The sequence below is a fragment of the Thunnus albacares genome, chromosome 17 (assembly GCF_914725855.1).
Source record: "Thunnus albacares chromosome 17, fThuAlb1.1, whole genome shotgun sequence".
In the NCBI taxonomy this organism is placed as follows: Eukaryota; Metazoa; Chordata; class Actinopteri; order Scombriformes; family Scombridae; genus Thunnus; species Thunnus albacares.
In genome coordinates, this window is record NC_058122.1 from 25,249,775 (window position 1) to 25,269,240 (window position 19,466).

Below are 19,466 nucleotides of genomic sequence, written 5' to 3' on the forward strand. Positions count from 1 at the left end.
CTACATGTCATATATACCTTATTTCACTTAAAATTTTAAGGAGGACATAGTGCTTGGGCCTATAGGTCCCCTCTTTCTCTCTATGTGTGTCTATGTGTGTGTACCTGTATGTCTGTCTTTGTGAGGACTAATTAGACTTTTAGACTTGTGGGGACATTTTAGCCGGTCCTCACTTTGGCACATATATTCAGAAGGCTATTTGTGGGGTTAAGGATTGATTTTAGGGTGAAGGTTTTAATTAGGTTTAAGTTCAATTTAGGGTAATGTTTCGGGTTAGACATTTAGTTGTGATGGTTAAAGTTAGAATAAGGGGTTAATGAATGACGGTCCTCACAAGGATAGAAGTACAAATGCGAGCCTGTGTGTGCGTGTGTGTTAATCATTTGTCCCGCCTCTTCGCTGACCATGCGCGTGATGCCTCAGTGACGTCAGCTGTAGTAGCTCGCGACCCCAGCAGCAGCAGGTTGCCTTTCATTCAGTCCGCTCTTCGCTCCCCGGCGGAGTTAACGGATCTCCAACTGTCATTATGGACCGGACCGTTTTCCAACTGCCTCCAGCCAGACACGGACAAACTGTGTGTGAAAATATCTCCACGTCTTCTTCGTTTGCTGCTGAATTTTCCCAGTTTGGATTTTATCTTCAGGAAAAGTTGGAAGTTTGAAGTAACGTACCGGCGCTCTTTTGGTTTTCCTCTAACTTATGTGGGAATATAACGTTAGCTCATCTCACTACTAACATTTTTAATAACTTTTATATCTAATGGATACATAAACACTACACTGTTGGAATACTTTTTTTTAATTTTTGACGGTTTTTTTTTCCGAGGTGGAACCGGACACTTCTGATCCCGAAAGGTTTTTAACATCTAGTCGCGAATAATGCTATTTTCTTGTCATCTCGACTGTTTCAGTAGTTTTGTTGTGTTTACGTGAACTGAAAACTAAAAATGATTTCGGAGGAGAGAAGCAGCCACGTAAATAAACAAGCCCTGAACTTCCCTGTGGGTTTACTGATCCGTTCTCCAAAGAAGCGCCTGGCCAAGCTGGGGAGGAAACCCAGCAATGGATCTGTCCAGTAAGTCTATAAAATCCACTTCAAAGGACGAGTTCACCATGTTTCAAGTCTGTCTTAAAACAGCAGTCAGGAGCCCAAATAAACATTGAAGCATGTTTTTCTTGCTGTAATCATTCCTCCCGTTCACACAGACCATTAGAAGATCCCTTCATAATGCACTTACAATGGAAGTGATGGGAGCCAAAAATCCACAGTCCTCCTTCTGTGCGAAAATGTATTTAAAAGTTTATCTGAAGGTAATATGAAGCTTCAGATCAAGTCAAATCAAGTAGATATCTTTCAACATTACAGTCTTTTTAGTGCCAAAGTCCCTCTTTTTGTTACCAGCAGCTCAACAGGGAAACTGAGGAAACAAAAAGAGGGACGATGATGTTAAAAAAGACTGTAAATGTGGCAGATGCTGAAGCCTCATATAAGTTTCACATCATCTTTTAAATACATTTTTGCACTAAATGACTGTGTGGACACACTGTGGATTTTGGCCTCCATCACTTACATTGAAAGCACATTTGAAGGGGATCTTTTAACAGCCAGTATGAACAGGAGGAATGATTACAGCGAGGAAAAACCTCTTTCACTTCTCATATGTGCACCTGACTGCTGTTTTAAGACACACTTGAAAAACTGTGAACCTGTCCTTTAACCCCCTCTATGAAGCATTTATAAGCATGATATAAAATTTAATATAACATACTATAATGTTGTTGTATGCAGACATAAAGACATTTTAAGTGTTTATTAATGTACAGTATTTGTCACAACTTCTCCTATGAAGACATACTCAGCATTATTACAACTATATTTTACTATATTGTAATTTTTTACTAAGTTTATACACCAGCCTCCACTTACAGTAAGGATACCTCACAACATGAGTTATAATTCTTGACAAATACATAAATAAACACTTAAAAACTGCAGTATAGTATGTTATAAAGCTGATGCACAATTCAGCTAAGAAGTTCATCATTTCAGACTACCTTTTTCAAGCAAAAATGCCAAACATTTGATAGTTTACAATGTCTTAACGTTGTAGTAATTGAATATATTTGGATCTTAGACAATCAAGACATTTGATAACATCACCTCGGGCTGCAGGAAATCGTAATGGACATTTTTGACAGTTTTCTGATGTTTTATGGACAAATTAATCGATTTATTGAGGAACAAATAATCAGCAGATTAATCAATAATGAAAATAAGTTAGTTGCAGACCCTACTGAAAAGAGTATTATGGTGGAAAGTCACTGCCTTATGATGATCAGCTTTGAGGTCATAGTTTATTTACCCATACATATAAATCAGTGTGTATTGTGTGTACGGACAGCGTTTGACCTGTCTGAGCATACAGGATCCACACAAATGGTACACACACACGCAGAACGGCTGATTCTTTTATTGTGTACGTTCAGGGCATCGCATCGTGTACATTATCTCACCATCTTTTCCTCTGATCCCTCTCAGGTCCAACAACTCGGACAGCACTGTCCGCTCCACAGAGAGCACGGGTGTCCGGCAGCCAGCCAAGAGCAAAATCCGCCGGCACAACAACAGACTTTCAACTGTTTTCAACTACAGCCCCAACCTACGGGACAGTGGACGCCGTGGCCAAGCGTTGAGCAGCGGGACGCTGGCTGGAGACCTCCAGGCTGCGGACGACCCGGCCGAGCTGTCCAGCCAAATGTCTGTCCCCGGCATCCTCAAGATCTTTGGCAGCGACATCTGCCAGGGGACCAACTACAAGAGCGTGCTGGCCACCACACAGTCCAGTGCAAAGGAACTGGTGAAGGAGGCCTTGGACAGGTGAGAGCTTTCATGAGACTTGTGTTATATTTTAGATTTGAGAGAGATGTTAGCCTCGCAAACTCAGACTGTTATCTTTCAGTGTCTGGAAAAACTCTACTAAGGATTGATTGGGTCTAATGATGTGACTCATTGCCTTTCAAAACTCCTACAACGTGTGAACAGCTGTTAAATCAAAGTGTTTTAGATATAAAATAAACCGCACAGCATATTTCTCACCTTTGCTCAACTGTAGAGCTTGATTTTCTTAAAGATTTGATATTTTTTGCAGTGATGGTCCAGCCATGCTAGCAACTCCATGAGGGTGTTAAAAGCAAACATCAGGATGCTCAAATGTTCAATTGCTGAAGTTTAGCAATAGAGCTGAAGCAATGAATCGATTGGTTGATCAACAAAATATCACTATTAAGGAACTATTTTGATAAATAATTAATTATTTAAGTTTTTTTTTTCCAGCAAAAGTGCTAAACAGTTCCTTGTTCCAGCTTCTCACATGTGTGGATTTGTTTGTTATCAATAGTTACACCGTCTGAATTTCTACTTTTCTTGTTTAGGTACTGCCTGGAAAAAGAAGACGCCAACGATTACGTGTTGTGTGACGTGATTGGCCAGACGGGTGCAGATAACCAGTGGAAGAGGGAGTGTTTCCGTGTGGTGGGAGACAACGAGAAACCCCTCATGCTTCAGTCGCTTTGGAAACCCAAGGAAGGTTTCTCCAGACGCTTCGAAATCCAGCTGCGAGCGAACATCGAGGAGCAAAGTTTAAAGGACAGAGACACAGTCACAGCAGGTACACGCAGGTGGAAAAGAGCCACGTCTTCTTCATGTGTTTCTCGGAGGGGGTCTTCTCCAGAAACCCAAGACTCTTTCAAAAGCGCACATCTAACCGTTTTCAGTGATGTAGACATAGCTCAGTGACCCTAACATCCTTACGCCTGGGTAATCAATCACTCAGTCTCTGTTGTGGTGGCATGTGGAGCTTTTATCCTTGCCTCTTATTGCAGGCTAACAGCCTTCATTGTCCAGCTTATCACCAGCTAGAACAGAGGAGATGGCCGGCATGTGAGAGAGGTCAAGAGGAAACAAAAGCTGCAGTGAGGGATAGAGGAGGTCAGAGCGGCCCCACTCTTATCTTTGTTTTATTGCAAGGGCCCATCAGGGCCCCGTGAAGCTTTCGAGGCACCGGGCAGCTCTTCCCACTGGGCCTGTAGCTGCCAGAATGTGGCCACTCACTGCTGTGTTATTCTTTCTGTCAGAGCTCACTTCCTGCACGCTGGAGTCCGTGCAGCCCTGTTGACTTTGGCACAAGTTTGTTGTGGTTCTCATCTGCTTTAGACCAGTATATTGCTTTGCCAATACTGGCTTTTTAATTAACCTTGTTCTGTTTGTGTCTTGAGCTGCTGATATGTTGGAGATCCCTCATGATCACAGCCGTAAAAACTGATGTTTAATTGTTTTTGAGAGGTAATTCTGTGTTTAAACTAGAGATAGAGTGATTATCGATGAGCTAATATTTATCAGTGGGTATTCCACATATACCAGTTCATCAGTTTGGGTGATTTATCTGCTGACAACATCCAGTATAAAAGCAGTCCAGGACAAGCTGGCAGATGGTCTTCTGTAGTCCTGAAACAAATATTTATATCTAGAAAAAGGTGCTTTTTATTCTTTAACCCAATCTTCTTTATTATTCTCTTTTTGCAATGATATGCCAAGTGTCTAAAATATTAATTCTACTCTTTGTTATTGATATTCAAAATCTCATATTGGCCTATCCATATTTAAACACCCGACATATTAAATAGCTTCTGTAGCTCAACCAAACCCCTGAAAAGACTTTTCATTAGTTTGGGTTTAGATGTGTGAGTTTTAAAGGAAATTATCTTTAGGAAAATGACATATTGGCCAGAGTTAGATGAGAGAATCTGTTACTGGAAATATGAAGCTGAAGCCGGCAGCTGCTTATCTTAGCTTAGCACAAAGACTGGAATCAAAGGGAAACAGCTAGCCTGGCTCTGTCTGAAGGTAACAAAATCAGCCTTCCAGCATCTGTAAAGCTGACTAATTAACACAGTAAATCTTGTTTGTTTAATTCGTACAAAAACTGAAGTGTATAAACTAGGACTACAACTAACCATTGTTGTCATTATCAATTAATCTGAGGATTATTTTCTCAATTACTCAATTAGTCATTTAGTCCAGAAAATAGTGAAAAATATCTGTTGTAATTTCCTAGAGTCAAAGGTCACGTCTTCAAATGTCTTATTTTGTCTGATCAACAGTCCAAAACCCAGAGATATACAGTTTACTGTCATGCATGACAAAGAAAAGCATTGAATCATCACATTTGAGCAGCTGAAACCAGAAAATGTTTGGCGTATTTGTTTAAAAAATTACAAAAACGATTATTTGATAATCATAAAAAGTTGTAGATTCATTTTCTGTCTATCAACTTATCAGTTAATCATCTAATCGTTGCAGCTCCAGTATAAACGCTGCTCTTTTGCCACCAGTGGACACTCCAAAAAATTACTGGTTCTGGCCAAAAAACATCCCACACACTGTTAGCGGGTGAATTTTGTTACCTGCAGACAGATCCAGGCTAACTGTTCCCACCCATTTCTAGTCTTTGTGCTAAACTAAGCTAAGCGGTTCATATTTTCCATACAGAGTGGTATCAATTTTCTTAACTTACTCTTGTCAAGAAAGAGAATAAGGTGATTTCCCAAAATCTTTAATTATGAGTCATATAAGTCCCATTAAAGCCTTGATGCTGATTGTCAGAGATAACTTACATTTTGCTGCACGAATATGATCAAATTTGAAGATCTGAATATCATCCAACATCAGTAATCAATGACTCTCGTCTGAAAACATCAGCAGTGATCTTTATAAGCCTCTATCAGTCCAGCTTCAGTTCCCATGTTTCCCTCCTGTGTGATCCACCCTCTCACTGACCAGGGGGAAACTGCCCCTTTACCTCCTTGGGTTTTTTAGGCACTGAGCCCAGTCTGTCACACTGGGGGTGAACAATGTGGAAAACACCCATTTCCACAGCTGATAAGAGCGGCAGAGCGCCGGGTGTGAAGCCGGGCTCTTTGGACATTCCATGGTGCTTAATGGGTTCAAATGAGCTGAATAGTGTTTGTGTTACGTCAGGGCCGACAGAGCGGCTGTTGGTATCAGATAGAGGTGGCCACAGCTCACTTTCCCTGCACATTTCCTCTCTTTCCTCTGGTTATGTTTCGTTTGAATTGGTGCCAGTGCAGTGAACCATTATGTTGGAGTCAGTTTGATTGACCAGAGTGATTTTCAGGGGAGTTTTGGTCATTGTTAATTTTTGTATATGTGTTGAGCTGAATATGTTTTACTTTAAAATATAATCTCAGCAATAATTTAATGTTGATCCATAGAAATATATTGTATAATTTGTCCTTTCTGTGATAGTTTTTGCTCTTTTCTTTTGCCATTTAGCCAACATTGTGGCCACAAACAGTTTAGGCACTGTCTTATCATGAGTAGAGCTGCAATGATTAGTCGTTTAATTGATTAGTTTAGAGCTGCAACTAACAATTATTTTCATTATTGATTAATCTGTCGATCATTTTCTCAATTAGTGGATTAGTTGTTTGGTCCATAAAATGGTGAACAATGTCAATCACCGTTTCCCAAAGCCCAAAATGACATCCTCAAATGTCCAACAGTCCAAAACCCAAAGATATTCAGTTTACTGTCATAGAGGACTAAAGAAACCAGAAAGTATTCACGCTTGAGAAGCTGGAATCAGAGAATTAGAATTCTTTTTCTTAAAAAATGACTCAGAATGATCAAAACAGTTGGCGGTTAATTAAATAGTTGGCAGCTAATCGATTACTTGTTGCTTTTGTCATTTTTTAAACAAAAATGCAAAAAAAACTTGCTGGTCTTGGCGCTCATGAATGTGAGGATTTGCTGCTTTTGTTTGGATTTCGCTGGGACAAAACGAGACATTTGAATATGTCACCAGGGAGTCTAAGACATTATAATGACCACTGCAATTTCCCAAAGTCAAAGGTTGCATCTTCACATGTCTCGTTTTGGTCAAAACCCAAAGATACTAAACCTAAGAAAAACATAAACCATCAAATTTTAGAAGCAAAATGTTTGGATCATTCCATTTTTTTAAGCTAGTCGCCAATAAATCGACTAATGGTTGCAGCTCTGATGAACAGTACAGCTTGGTCTAGACACTACTCAGTTCTGGCATCGCTATATCACGCTGTCTCCTTTTCAATCCAGGCCTCAACGCTCAGGCTCGTAAGCTGCAGAAGAGCCGCTCCAGAGTGACCTCGCTATTTGTGGACGGCAGCGGGGAGGACGTGGACGGACTCGGGATCTGGAGAAGTCTGAGTGAAATGGATCTGTCAGCGATGGGGAAGGAGGCCAGTCGGGCCCAGCAGAGCGCCCTCAGGGAGGATCCCGAGGCCGAGGCCGACAAGGAAGTCCTGCGGCTGGGTATGGAGAAGGAGGAGACGGAAAGTAGTGACGACAACACCACCCAGTACTCCATTCACCCACCCTTTGACTTCCCTTACTTCCTGCTGCTTCAGGGCTACAGCCACAGACAGGTGAGTGAGAGGGAGGAAGTGCTGCTAATGTGAAGATAACACAACATTTTCAACATGTATAATTGTCAAATGAATTGGTAAACATTGTTGTAATCACCTTAAACAGATAAGTAGGGCTGTATCTAATGATTGTTTTCTTTATCAGTTAATCTGATTATTAGCTTTCTGATAAATCGATGACTCATTTGGTCAATAATATGTCTGAATATTGTGAAAAATCTCACAGTTTTACTTAATCCAAGGTGACACAGCAGTCCAAAATTAAAAAATATTCAGTTTATTTTTGAGTAAAACTAAGCGATGAGTTTGAGAAGTCTACGAAGAATTTCTTTCACCTAAAAATAAATGTGGGAAGAAACTTAGGTTACGTGATAATGGCTGTAATTAAATGAATGGTTCCTCTTATCCGTCATAGATAAAATTGCCTTAACTAAGACGTCACTGTAGTTGATTCATTGAAGAACTCTCAAGGTCCTTGAGAGAGTCTCCAGGCAGTTTGTAGACAAGCAGAGACAACAAGTTCATCAGAGTATTGGATTGAATGTCTTATGTTAAGAACCTGGAGGAGAAAATCCCAGAGTCAGAGGGTAGAGCTTTGGTCACCTGTGTTATAACAGGTCAGAGAGGAAGGAAACACTCTGTGCTTCGCTGTGGGTTTCTCAGCACGGACTCGGGATCCTGTTGTCCTACACAGGCTCAGAGTCCCGTAGAGGAAACAGAAGTGACACTCTCTGCTGGAAGTTCAACACAGGACGGGCAGTCTGTCAGCATGTCCCAGTGAAAGGACAAGGAACAGTCAGTCACAAGGAAACCTGCCCAGGACGTTTGGCCAAACAAGGAGATAACCCTGATTAAAGACACACTGTAGAGAAGGATAAAGCTCTAAACTACACGGGAGCTATTCTGAGAGCATATAAACAAACTCAGTGGGATGAGGACATGTAAACCGGTGCACTGTAATCTACATACCAGTATACCTGATCCTGGCTTTAAACTATCCCTCATATGAAAACATTTTCAAAAATATCACCTCCAACACTGTCTCTGTTGATGTGTTGTTTACACAGCTCATTTTTCACAGTAAATCAGAGAGTCAGGCTGTGGCTTCGGCCCCGCCCATTCCCAGGAACAGGAAGCTCTCTTTCTCGCAATGGTGTTTATCCCCGCTGGTGGAGATTGCTGACTGTGCGGGATACTGGTAGCACCACAGCAGGCCTAATCTTACTCTGCAACAATAGGTCAACCCAAAGCCAAACCAAAGGAACGAGGCAGGTCTGCAGTGTATCAGCGGTCCTGTTGCAGGAAACGTTAAACCTCTAACGTTTGTTTTTGAGACTGTGTCTTTATAGAATAACCGGTGGAACTGCAACTAATGATTATTTTCTCGATAAACTGGTTAATCATTTCGTCTTTAAAATGCAAGAAAAAAGTGAAAAATGCTTGTTTAAACTTCCTACAGCCCAGAGTGATCTATTTAAATAGCTTGTTTTATTCAACCAAAAGTCCAAAACACAAAGATATTCAGTTTACTATCATATATAACAAAAAAAGCATCAAATCATAACATGTGAGAGGCTGGGACTAGCAAATATTTGCTTAAAAAATGTTTAAAACGATGAATTGATTATCTTAAAGTTGCAGATACATTTTCTGACAATCAACTAATCGACTTACTGTTGCAGCTCCAACAAAATAACAGATTATATTAGCTGCTGGCAGAAAATTATATTCAAAACAATTTCTGAAAACTTGTTGATTTGGCTTTGAAACAGTAAGAGATGTGAGCTTTATTTTATGAAAGAAAAATAACTTAACATGAGATGTGATACATTTTTTGCAAACAAAATCTGTTGACATGTAGTATCATGTGGGATAACGTGTGTTGTAGTAGCGCTATCTTCATACCTGTGCTGCCGTTACATTGCTTGTCACAGACCTCTCAGTCTGCTTGTCTCCTACCTGCAGAGATGATACGGTATCATCGCCCGACTAATAGTCTTAATGTGGTGTCCCTGAGGTCATTGACATCACTGACGCCTCTCTCATAAGCCCTTCCATTCTTGTCTCGTCATACTGCCAACGCAGACTGTACTTACCAGCTGATCCTGCTGCTGCTAACACGCACACTGCTGGATGATTTCCAAAAATGTTGCATAAGAAAATCACACATCGACTGTCATTTGGAATAGTTTAGGCAGCAAATAATAGAAAATAATTAATTAAAAACAATGTTTTTTTGCAGGATTTCGTCATCTATCTAATGAGTGGGACCACCACCATCTTCGGCTGCTGCAGGGAGCACTGTAACGGAGAAGATGAGGAGAGGTTAAAGGTCGACATCCTTCTCTTTGCTCCTGATGTGTTGCCCCAACACTGCTGCGTCAGACGCCTGGACTCTAACAACCCGACCTCCACAGGGGAGCCCAGAAAGACATTAACAATGCTGAAGCCCCTCCACGGTGCTCCTGTCACCAGGAATGGTTTTCTGCTGAAAGAGGAGGTAGAACTGAATCCAGGGGACTTGGTGGGTTTGGGGAAACACTACCTGTTCATGTTTAAGGATCCTACAAGCACATCAGGATCTCTCCAGACCCCTCCCTGGATGACAAGACTCTGCCCGAACTCTGATACAAAGGTATCATCCTCTTGTTCATCATGCGGTTCCTCTATGACCGTTAAAAGGTTTCAGAGAAAGCCTTTACCTCCTCGTTGGAGGGACCTGGAAGGCACAGCGGCTTTGCTAAGCTATGAGCTGGAGCAGGAGGAAAGAGTCCTACAGGAGATTTTGGAAATGCTGGACCCCAGTGGGAATGAACCAAAGTTGACACCTGCTTTCCTGCTTAGCCTCTGCATCCAACACTCAGCCTCCACGTTTGAGCTCACACACTTCAGACAGCTGCTGCTCCGGATAGCCAGCCAGATCCAGCTGGTTATGTGGGTAAGGATGAAACTCTGCTCTGACTTTTTTGCCATCAGATAATCGAGCTTTTGTACCAGAGAGTTTGTTCATCTCTGTGCATTCAACGCAGTATTCCCCAGAGTGTGACGAAGAATATAAAGTAATCAAATGTGCCATCAGGGTTGTAGGTAATGTACAGAAGATGGTTGATGTTTGCACGTTATGCATGCATGAAATGAATATTTTCTTTATGTGTTCTCCCTCTCAGGAGAAGACAAAGGAACTTGCAGCAATCCAACCAGAAACGTGAGTAGACAAACCACAAGTGTTTTCAGAATGGCCCAGAAATACACGACAATGACCTGTCACAGAGAGAAGAGCTGCAGCTGCTGCCTGTGATGATATATAACACCTGACACCTCAAGTCTTACTGTCAGAATAAAAGAGGAGTTAACTTCTTCTACTCCGTCCCTCCCATTATAGACCCATTTTTGTCTTTTTTAGAGGGGGGGGCAGGGGGATCTTTAAGGGGAGATAGCAGGTTAACAGTATATGCTACATAGAAGTGGTCATACATCATCTGAAAACTGGGAACCTGAAAATTAATTTGAAATGCAGCTCAGCACTGTGTATCAAGCTTTTCTACTCATAAATCTGTAATAAACGTTGTGTTTTGGTTAGGCACATATTCAAATAAATCCTTCCAAAATACCACATTAAAACACCAAGACCTTGTGGAACACCACAGAAAAATTCATGCTGTGATTTGGTGCCAAAAAACTTTTGACATTTGGAGTTTTCTGTAAGAGCTGCATTTTTTGGCAATTGGATGGCGAGCACTTCTGCTGCTCAGAAACCCTCTTATTGTCTATATACCTGGTAAAGCCAAACATCCTCTGAATACCCTCAGTCTTTTTATTTTGTGGTTGTAAAGTTTCATGAGGCTGTGATCATCCTAGAAGTCACAATAATTCATTTTATAGAGTGAGGTCAAGTTTCAAACAATGGTCTCACTACAATGAAATGGCTACTATGGGGACTAACATCATTATACATGAATACAATTGGGCTCAATGAATCCACAAGAGTCTCAGCCTTCCAGTCAGACCTAATTTATGCAATTTTAAGACTGTTTAGGGACCCCAGTATGCAGAAATATTCAAATAAACCAGTTTTAGAATAGGCAAAAATAAGACATTTATACTGCATGCAAACAATTGCATGGTTCTTGCCCAAAACTGCATGGGATTAGCATAAAATGGGCATGTCTGTAATGGGGAGACTAGTGGGTATCCACAGAACCCATTTTCGTTCAGATATCTTGAGGTGAGAGGTCAAGGGACCCCTTTGAAAATAGCCATGCCAGTTTTTCCCTCACCAAACTTTAGCCTAACTTTGGAGCGTTATTTAGCTCCCTTCCCGACAAGCTAGCATGACGCAGATGGTACCAACGGATGCCTTCAGCCTTCTAGTTTCATATGACACCAGTGTCTTCTGTAGCTTTAAAACCGAGCCTTTCAGCCTCTGAAAGACAGTGATGTCGGCCAAGGACGCCAAGGCGTCTTTGGTGCGTTTAAGAGATTAAAGTGATTTTAATACTATGTGCTCTGCAGAAACCAATGAGGTCTCTTAAATGCAGGTTGTGCAATAAGAGCATTTCCCATTCTATCTTCTTTAAGAAACTAAAATCAGCTGAGAGTTTTTCCATGATGACTGTGCTACCAGCTTTATCAGCTGTGTTTTTCATGAGAAGTGAACAGTTGCACCAGTCAGGTGCTACTGCAGTGAAACTTTTGCTGATATGCACAAATATAAGAGGAAGTAAAATCAATGTAGGTCAAAACAGTTTTGTTCACTTTAGTGTTGTTGCATTCACTCAATTCTCATAAAACAAAAAAATGTTCACTTCCTCTTGAAATCACAGGTTTCCATTGTGTCACTTGTACAACAAAATGCACAAATATTACTCACTAATTCAGAAGTCAGACTCACTGAATACTGTTGTCAAATCACATGTATGTTTTAAAATGTACGGAAAGTCTAGTAACAGTACAGTAAGTCAGAAGCACTATTTATAGACAGGAAATCATTGGAAAATTAGCATCTATTCTGATAACTGGTTAATCATTTTGAGTCATTTTTTAGAAAAAATGCCAACATTTTCTGGTTATAGCTTCTTAGATGTGAATATTTTCTGGTATCTTTAGTCCTCTATGATAAAAACTGAATATATTTGGGTTGTGGACTGTTGGTCGGGACAAAACAAAGTTGCATCTTGGGCTTTAGGAAACAGTGATCTACATTTTTCACAATTTTCTGACATTTTATAGACCAAACAACTAATCAATTCATCGAGAAAATAATCGACAGATTCAATGATAATGAAAATAATTGTTAGCTGAAGCCCTAACAATTTTTTATTTTTTAGATATAATGACAGCTAAGTCGCTATTTCAGTGTCTCAACAGGACACTACAACTTGTTGACAATTTAATTTAAAGTATATTCAGATATTTTCCATATTTTTTACAGTGTACAGTAAAACTATAACTTAAGCTTGCTGTGTTTTCACATCAGGAGCTCCAACGACGGGCAGCCCGAGCAGCTGCAGCTGCTCAGCATGGATGAGCTGATCCCAGGTCTGCAGCCGCTGGTGCTGTGGATGGCCAACTCCATCGAACTGCTGCACTTCATCCAGCATGAAGTCCCTCAGCTGCTGCCCTGGAGGCAGGACCAGGAGGACGAAGGTGGGCAAAAAACACAACGTGAAAACAAACTTTACTGCATCTGTCACGCTCACAGCTGTCAGAGTACAATATGTATTATTAAAATGTATTTATGGCAGGTCTGCTGGACTCTGAGATGTTATCCACTCGGACAGCCTGTGAAGAAGCCATGACGGTCCTGGAGGAAGTCATCATGTTCACCTTCCAGCAGTCTGTCTACTATCTAACAAAGGTTGGCTGCCACACACACATATACAGCATATATACTGTATACATTATGTTCTTTAACATACAGAATAAAGCAAAGCATGTACACACACTATAGTGACATCAACATTTTCACATCCTTTTGACCTGTTAAATCTGACTGTTGGTCACATGTTAAGCAGGAAATTGAACTGTGTAAACACCACATTCTGTTTTCATTGAGTATATTCCAGACAGAAAACACAATAACAGAATGGAAACACCGACTTTTGTCTGGCACTCTCACTCAGGAAAGGCCTGTGAGATAGTGAGCGGGGTGTCTTTTCCACTGACTGGAATATAAACAGAGACAATCTTGTCTCCCAAGGTTACAGTGGTCTGTTGGATAGCAAAACCAGAATGCCTGATTTGGTGAGAACCAGTATGGATGTGAACATCTCAGGGCTTTTTTCAGTCTCGCAGTTGCACTGATGAACTGTCAGAGGGACCAAACTCCATATTTATCAAACTGCTAAAAGACAAATTAACAGGAAAACATAAGATTAAAAGCTATTATAACCTTTCTTATTACTTTGAATGCTCTCAAGCTCCAGAAGCCTCTTAAAGAAGACGTATCATGATCATTTACAGGTTTATATTTATATTCTGGGGCTCTACTGGAATACCTTGGTATGATTTACAGTTAAAAAAACTCCTTATTTATCTTATACTGGCCCTTTATTCAGCCCCTCAGTTCAGCCTCTGTCTGAAACAGGCCGTTTTAGCTTCTCATTAAGGCCCCCCGCCCAGTGAGCCCACTCTGTTCTGATTGGTTAATTCCTTGAAGCTGCCCATCGTGGCTCTGGAGGCTACATAAACAAACAGCAGTAGTAAGATTTCACCTCTTTTTCTTGTTCTTTACTCAAAAAATTAACTTCTCACATACATCTGTACATGTTCGAGCCTGAATCCAATCCAAAATACACGAGTGGACAACATGAACAACCTTAGCAACAACCTTAGCAACAACCTTAGCAACAAAGACTACGGAACAGACGGCCGTTTGTGGGCATATGCGAACAATCTGATGTCAGTTCGATGGGGAAGTAGAAGGAACTTTGCAAACGAGGCGTACAGAATGTCTCATCCTTCACACTCAGCAATGACTTTTTTAAGTTGGCTTTTTAGATGTGTAATTCTGAGAAGTTATATAAATATGGACCCTTTTAAAATCAGGAAATTCATCTTCTGGATTTGTTGTGTGAAGTACGTGACAGCAGGCAAGTTCCCTCTTTTACAGCCCAACAGGACACTCCCAGGCTGGATTTATGTGATTTTTTTCCCCCATGTTAAAGCTTCTTATTAAAGGCTGTTTGTTTTGCAGAATCTAGCTGACATGACAACACAGACGCTTCACAGCAGAGGCTGTAGGAAAAAAAAAACACAACCACTCCGCACAGTAACTCTTCAAGGACAGGAGAGAAGGAACAGGGTGGGAAATCAACACCAGCCATCAGCCAAATGCTGGTTAAGCAGTGGCTGTTGGCTGGTGAATTTGAACATTTATATGTCAGCGGCTGGTAGATGTTCACATTTAGTAATTTCCCTCCCTTGAAGGAAATAGGAACAGTCTGTGCTGTTGTTTTGAATTCGAAGGCATATTTCTATTACTTGTGCTGCACAAAACTGAGGGAAAAAAGGTCATTTTACCTGCACAGTCTGTTCTTCAGTCGACCTCAGCTGAAGGCTTTCCTTTTCTTTATGAGGTTGTTTTTCAGCTTGCCGTCACATTTATTTCTCATTTTCTTGTTAATCAGAAACTCCGTTTCAGCTTCATTAACAGCAGTACCTTATGCTGTAATTCCTGTCTTAATTAGCTAATGCATTATTTATAAATATGCTTGGTGGAAACTGTTACTCTGGTAGAGTAAGGAGGAGGATTAGCAGCTATGAGAAGCAGTCTGTTTCCTGCAGAGGAAGTCAAACTGTTGTCACAGAAACACCCAACAGAGGAAGGGAGGAGGAGAAAAAGGTCTTTTTGTTAATTTCCTGTGAAATGTGACCAACTGTTCATAATGTACAGACACCTTTTTTTTTTTTTACCACTTCTGTTTTTTCTTCAGGCTAAGTTTGTTCAAATTAGAATACAAATAAAACTGCATGAAACATTTGATGGCATTAATGCAGCATTTAAATACAACACAATAGAGTGCTGAGTAGAGCCAACAGAAGGAAAAATGTGAGGAAAATCTGTAGATCTGCTGAATTTCACTGTAAATCATCAGCTGATCTGTCGCCTCAGGCACGCAGGGTTATTGTCGTCTTTATTGCCTCTCTCTCAGTTTGTCTGAGGTCATTATCTTAGTCACGGTGTGTGAGAGTGTGTTTGTGTATTTGTGTACCTAGCGGGTGATGTCATGCAACTGAAACAATGGCGGAACTGTGTCAGAGGCACAAGTGATAAGAGCCGGATCTGAGTGAGAACTGACAAGGAGTTAGTGTTCAATAAAACGGCTCACAAGATCTGCTGTGTTTGCAGAACTTTTATACAAATATATCTGAGTGAAATCCATGTTTCTCTGTCAAACACTTACCCTTATTAAAATGCTACATTTAGCATTTTTTAAAGCTGTATTATGTGATTTTTGACCACCAGACAGCTGAAAATAGACTTTAATACACACTTACCCCTTCAAAGCTTTAATCTTGGCTTCGTGGAGGTTTATAGCAAGTTTCAGCTCATCGTTTAGCTGTCCAGCTGCAACTTTACTGTTTTGATTCACTCTCAGTGCTCTCATTTCAGCTCAGGCAGCTGTTTTCAGAGAGAAAGCACTAAAAAGCCACTGTACACTACCTGCTCAGCACCAAATGGCAAACAGACACAGTTAGCTGTAGACTAGCTGGTGAACATAGTGGAGCGTTTAGCAGCTAAAGAGCCAGATATTTCCCTCAGGAGTTGGTAGAGAGCAGAAACAGAGCTAAAAGAGAGTGAATATTGGACTTACATTCACCAGGTGGACAGAAACACGACTCCAAATGAATGATAATGTTGCTCCGTAACTGCTGGATGTGGAAATAAGCAACTGTTTGCTAACAAGTTCAACATTTCAACTCAAAAAGTGATGATACATCAGTGTTTTCGTGACCAAAAATTCAGTTAATGCAGTTTAAATAGTTGGTTTATCTTGGTCTTATGCTAATGTTCTATGATTGCCTTTATATCTAGGAGGAACAGAGCAGCATGGGCATCTTTCTAGCAAGCTGACAAATGTAATGCTGCTAATAATAATGTCTTCAAGCATTCACATCAGTTGGTAGTTGATGGTTAAAAATACTGAGCATTTTCCAATAGAGCACCACATTATAGTTTTAGGTTAAATTACCTTGACACTTAAGGCATGTATTATTTGGCGCCAAGTTGGATTTACAGTAACGTAAATCTGAGTTTGTTGAAGTGAACGCTATTTAGAAACTGTTGTCAATGAGGTCCAATAAGTCCAGTATTCTGTGTATTTAAGCTCTGGTTTGCTTCAACAATCCTTTTTGTCTCTTTAGGTGTTTGACTCTCTTCACCAGACACTCATTTATTTAATTTCTTCATTTAATGTTGGTGCTGAGCTGAGAGCTTTTGTATAAATGAAACCATTGTGATTCAAAACCAGTGAACAGCTGAAAGTTGCAGACGAGGCTGTTGATTCCCACTGGGATCGGTAGAACTGCCGACTCTGTTGCTACATTTTCACAGCTAGAGGTTTTCTTTTTTAAGAGTCTTTTACTTCCTCCACCAGCTGCCAGAAAACCTCATCTACATATTGTCTTTCGTAACTCTTTTAGCAGTAGTTTCATGTATTTATTGATTGATTTATGTTAAAACCCACAATTTCAAAAGGTACCGGGATGTTTTATTTTAATTCCCTGTGTGTTTTAATCCTTGTTTTGGGGAATTTGGTGCAGTTTTACACATCTAAAATGAGTGAAACTGTAGTGTGACTGTAGGTTGCACTTTTCAAGTACCTGCAGTTGCCCTTTGTGTCGGGGAACATAAGCTTTCCTGCAAGGTTTCCTGTGCGCTCCATGAATGCCTTCCTGTCTTTGAGACATTATGTCATTATGTTCTGTACGTACTGTGGCAGCACTAAAACAAGACGAGACAAAAAAGAACATGACCGTCCTTATAACCTTATTGCACTGCACTTAAAACGGTAATACCAGGAATCATCTGGAGGCAAAGGAAAGTTGTGTCTATGTTTAACATGATTATATGTTTTTGTGAGCGATGATACTCAACAACTGATTCCTGAGGTGCTTTAGCAGTGGTGATGGTAGAAGTGGGTATTTTCCAGTCCAGAGGTTCATCAAACATATCCCCGTCTCTCCACAGAGTATGTATTCAGCCTTGCCGGGTCTGCTGGACGGGAACCCGTTCTCAGAGAGCGGCCAGCTGCGAATGCCTGACGGACTCAGCGGCATCCTGGAGGTGCTGAAGGAGGCGTTGAAGCTCCTCACAGCCTTCCAGGTGCACCCAGACATTTCTTTACAACTCTGTGCCTACCTGTTCTTCTTCATCAACGCGTCGCTGTTCAACGCCCTCATGGAGAGAGGTAAAACCTCAGCCGACTGTCCCATGTTAAAGGAATAGTTCGGTATTTTTGCAAAACACTCTTATTTGCTTTCTTTCTGAGAAGCAGATAAGAAGGTTGATACCAGTCTTGTGTCTATATGTTAGATAATTAACTGTCTGGTGTGCCATGGTAGCCTGCTGGTTGAGACGCACGCCACATAACCGCGGCTCGATTCTGGCTGCAGACGTTTATTGCATGTCTTACACCTCTTTCTACCCATGTTTCCTGCCTCTCTGGGCTTTTGACTGTCAAATAAAGGCAAAAAATGACAAAAGATAATGTAAAGAAAGTAAAAAATAATAAGCTTTCTACTGAATTGTAATTTTTAGACTTTGATTTTTAGACAAACTAAACAAATCAGTTTTGGTTTCGAACTTCTCATCTATCAAAATAACTTGGCTTAGGAAACCTGTTAAACCTGGTTTAACTTTTGTTTTCAATGCCATAACTGAGGAGTAGCAGAACATGCTATTATTTTCAAACTTCAGGCTGGGATTACTAACAGGCACAGATTTTTTATGATGTTCTTTAACTTTATATTTGACCATTTTCACCATAAAAACACCATTTTATTCTTTTCCCCCAGAGTTTTTTGTTCCAAATGAGCATTTAAGATTGACATTTCAGTTTATTTCCTCTTCTATTACATGTTCTTTTCTTTTTCTCGTTCTTTTTTTCTTTGTAAAACCAGAATCCGGTTGCTCTGATAGGTCAAACGAGCCTCAGTTCACACATGAAACAATCTAACTGAGAACTGATTTGTCGTTCAGGATCGGTCGCTGGGTTCTACCAGTGGTCCCGAGGTGTCCAGATCCGGGCCAACCTGGACCTGCTGATGGACTGGATCCAGAGCATCAGTCTGGGCGATCTGGCCACCGAGTTCTTCCAGAAGCTTTCTGCTGCTGTCAATCTGCTGGCTACACCCAAAGAAACCCTCATGCAGGTCAGAGGACATCCGTTTCTCCTTTCCTGTTTGTCTTACCAGGAGTGAGCCGTTGCCCCGAGAGTCCAGTCACTTTTGCGTCAGACTGAATGTTTTCATTGTCTTAAAGGTTAAAATCAGTTATGTATGTTTATGTATTAGGTTGAAAAATTTCCATCTTTGGGAAATCAGAGCTTCACTAAACTCTTCCCACTGCAGCAACAACAACAACAACAACAGCTCCTTATCGTTGCCAAACCTAGCGATGACGCTGACTAATAACGCTATAAAACCTGAGGAATATTGTCTGCAGAAGTCTGTTATTGGTTTATGAGAAGAGAGGCACTAAAACTCACGTGCAACAACAATGCATCTTGATCAGATATGAGGAAGTAGCGTGCGGGAAAAGAAAAGTGTAAATACAGTAAAAAAACGTCTATTTCACTGAGCGGAAACATGCGGCTGAGAGCGCAAATGTCCTTTTAATGTTAAAAGGCAGACAAATACATGAGAGTTAATGCATTGTAAAGCCTCCATTTCAGTGTATGATCAGGAATAACACACTATATCACTCAAACAATACCATACATGTGTTTCGCTTTTACTGCGCAGGGCTGCCTTGCCAAC

At 40.7% G+C, this 19,466-nt stretch overlaps 1 protein-coding gene across 1 annotated transcript in view; it reads left to right on the top strand.

Moving 5' to 3' along the window:
- The first annotated feature begins 433 nt into the window (after positions 1-433).
- si:ch73-281f12.4 (Ras-associating and dilute domain-containing protein-like) overlaps positions 434-19,466 on the top strand; it is a 32,151-nt gene continuing 13,118 nt past the window's right edge. Inside the window, exons 1-10 of the mRNA XM_044331757.1 lie at positions 434-1,074; positions 2,539-2,877; positions 3,432-3,667; positions 7,156-7,484; positions 9,727-10,422; positions 10,652-10,689; positions 12,961-13,130; positions 13,229-13,341; positions 17,677-17,896; positions 18,688-18,860. Coding sequence (XP_044187692.1) covers positions 947-1,074; positions 2,539-2,877; positions 3,432-3,667; positions 7,156-7,484; positions 9,727-10,422; positions 10,652-10,689; positions 12,961-13,130; positions 13,229-13,341; positions 17,677-17,896; positions 18,688-18,860 — 2,442 coding nt within the window. The 5' untranslated portion in view covers positions 434-946. The remainder of the gene's footprint in view (positions 1,075-2,538; positions 2,878-3,431; positions 3,668-7,155; positions 7,485-9,726; positions 10,423-10,651; positions 10,690-12,960; positions 13,131-13,228; positions 13,342-17,676; positions 17,897-18,687; positions 18,861-19,466) is intronic.